Raw genomic sequence first — 1100 nt, forward strand, 5'->3', positions numbered from 1 at the left:
ACTGACATGGAGAAGGAATGGGACTCAGCTGTTTAGTTTCAGGCCGCAGAAAGCCTCAAACAGCAGCTCTGTCACCTTAAACAGGTCTCCTGCTGCTGCCACCCTGAATCTAAACATGTCCACCTTAGAAAGCCAATCATATGCACTAATCATAGAGAGCGCCCAGAAAAATCACACAGGAAACTACACTTGTGCAATGACCACAGACTCTGGAGTCATTGAGCAGGAATGGGAGCTTGTGATTATAGGTGAGTTTATCAACTTTTGTTTTTAGATTGCAAAAACCAACCAAACAGACAAAAAAGCACACCTTACACACCCATCATGACTGAATACAGTGTGGGGGTGGGGCAGAAGCTGGCTGATGGTGGGGCACGTAAAGAAGAAGAGGTTGACAACAATGGCATTTTTTAGCTTATCCCATTTTTATCTTCTTTCTAAAATACACAAGTCCCTGCCCTTTTGCTCTAAAGACTACATTGGATTAACTGCAGTTTGTGAGCTTTTATAGGCGGCTGGTGAGAGCACTACTCAAATGCTGTTCTAAGTGGAAGTTGAAAACTCACCCACACACAATAGCGCTGCACACCTCTGGCTGCACTGACGTTTCCTTCATATTTGTGCATTGACCTTAATGTTAGATTGTGTGGCAGGATTAATGCTTTTCCCACTCAAACCACAGTATGAAAGTAGAAATATAAAGCTCCCAAGTTTCAGACTTGACATGAATGACATGAAGCGGTAAAAAAACATTTTGTGAGATGCCTGAGGTCTTTTCAGAGACCACAGGGCTGGTGTAAGCACTTCTGACTTCCTTTCTGAAAACATAGAGCTAATAATAATAATAACAACAAAAAAAAAACAAGATACTGCTGTTGGTTGGAAATTAGCATATCTGAACCAACTGAATTGCAGTGAAATGACTCACTTTTTTATTTTATTTTACAGAGAACGCTGAAGCTGAAAGTTCGAATAAAATCAGCAAACTTACAACAATTGCAATTATTGTACCTTCGCTATGTTTCCTGATCTTTATATTAACTGCTGTGATCATTCTCAGAGGAGTCTGCAAACGGCGTTCACAGTGAGCTTCCTCCAGT

The 1100-nt window shown here is 41.0% G+C and overlaps 1 protein-coding gene across 1 annotated transcript in view; it reads left to right on the plus strand.

Moving 5' to 3' along the window:
• Positions 1 to 1100, plus strand: part of LOC121814450 — a gene marked incomplete in the record, with an annotated part of 5758 nt that overhangs the window by 3363 nt on the left and 1295 nt on the right. Inside the window, 2 exon segments of the mRNA XM_042220444.1 lie at positions 7 to 248; positions 949 to 1084. Of these exon segments, the coding sequence (XP_042076378.1) occupies positions 7 to 248; positions 949 to 1084 (378 nt within the window).

This window comes from Haplochromis burtoni, unplaced genomic scaffold, assembly GCF_018398535.1.
Source record: "Haplochromis burtoni strain Fernald_Lab_line unplaced genomic scaffold, NCSU_Asbu1 Contig_48, whole genome shotgun sequence".
NCBI lineage: Eukaryota > Metazoa > Chordata > Actinopteri > Cichliformes > Cichlidae > Haplochromis > Haplochromis burtoni.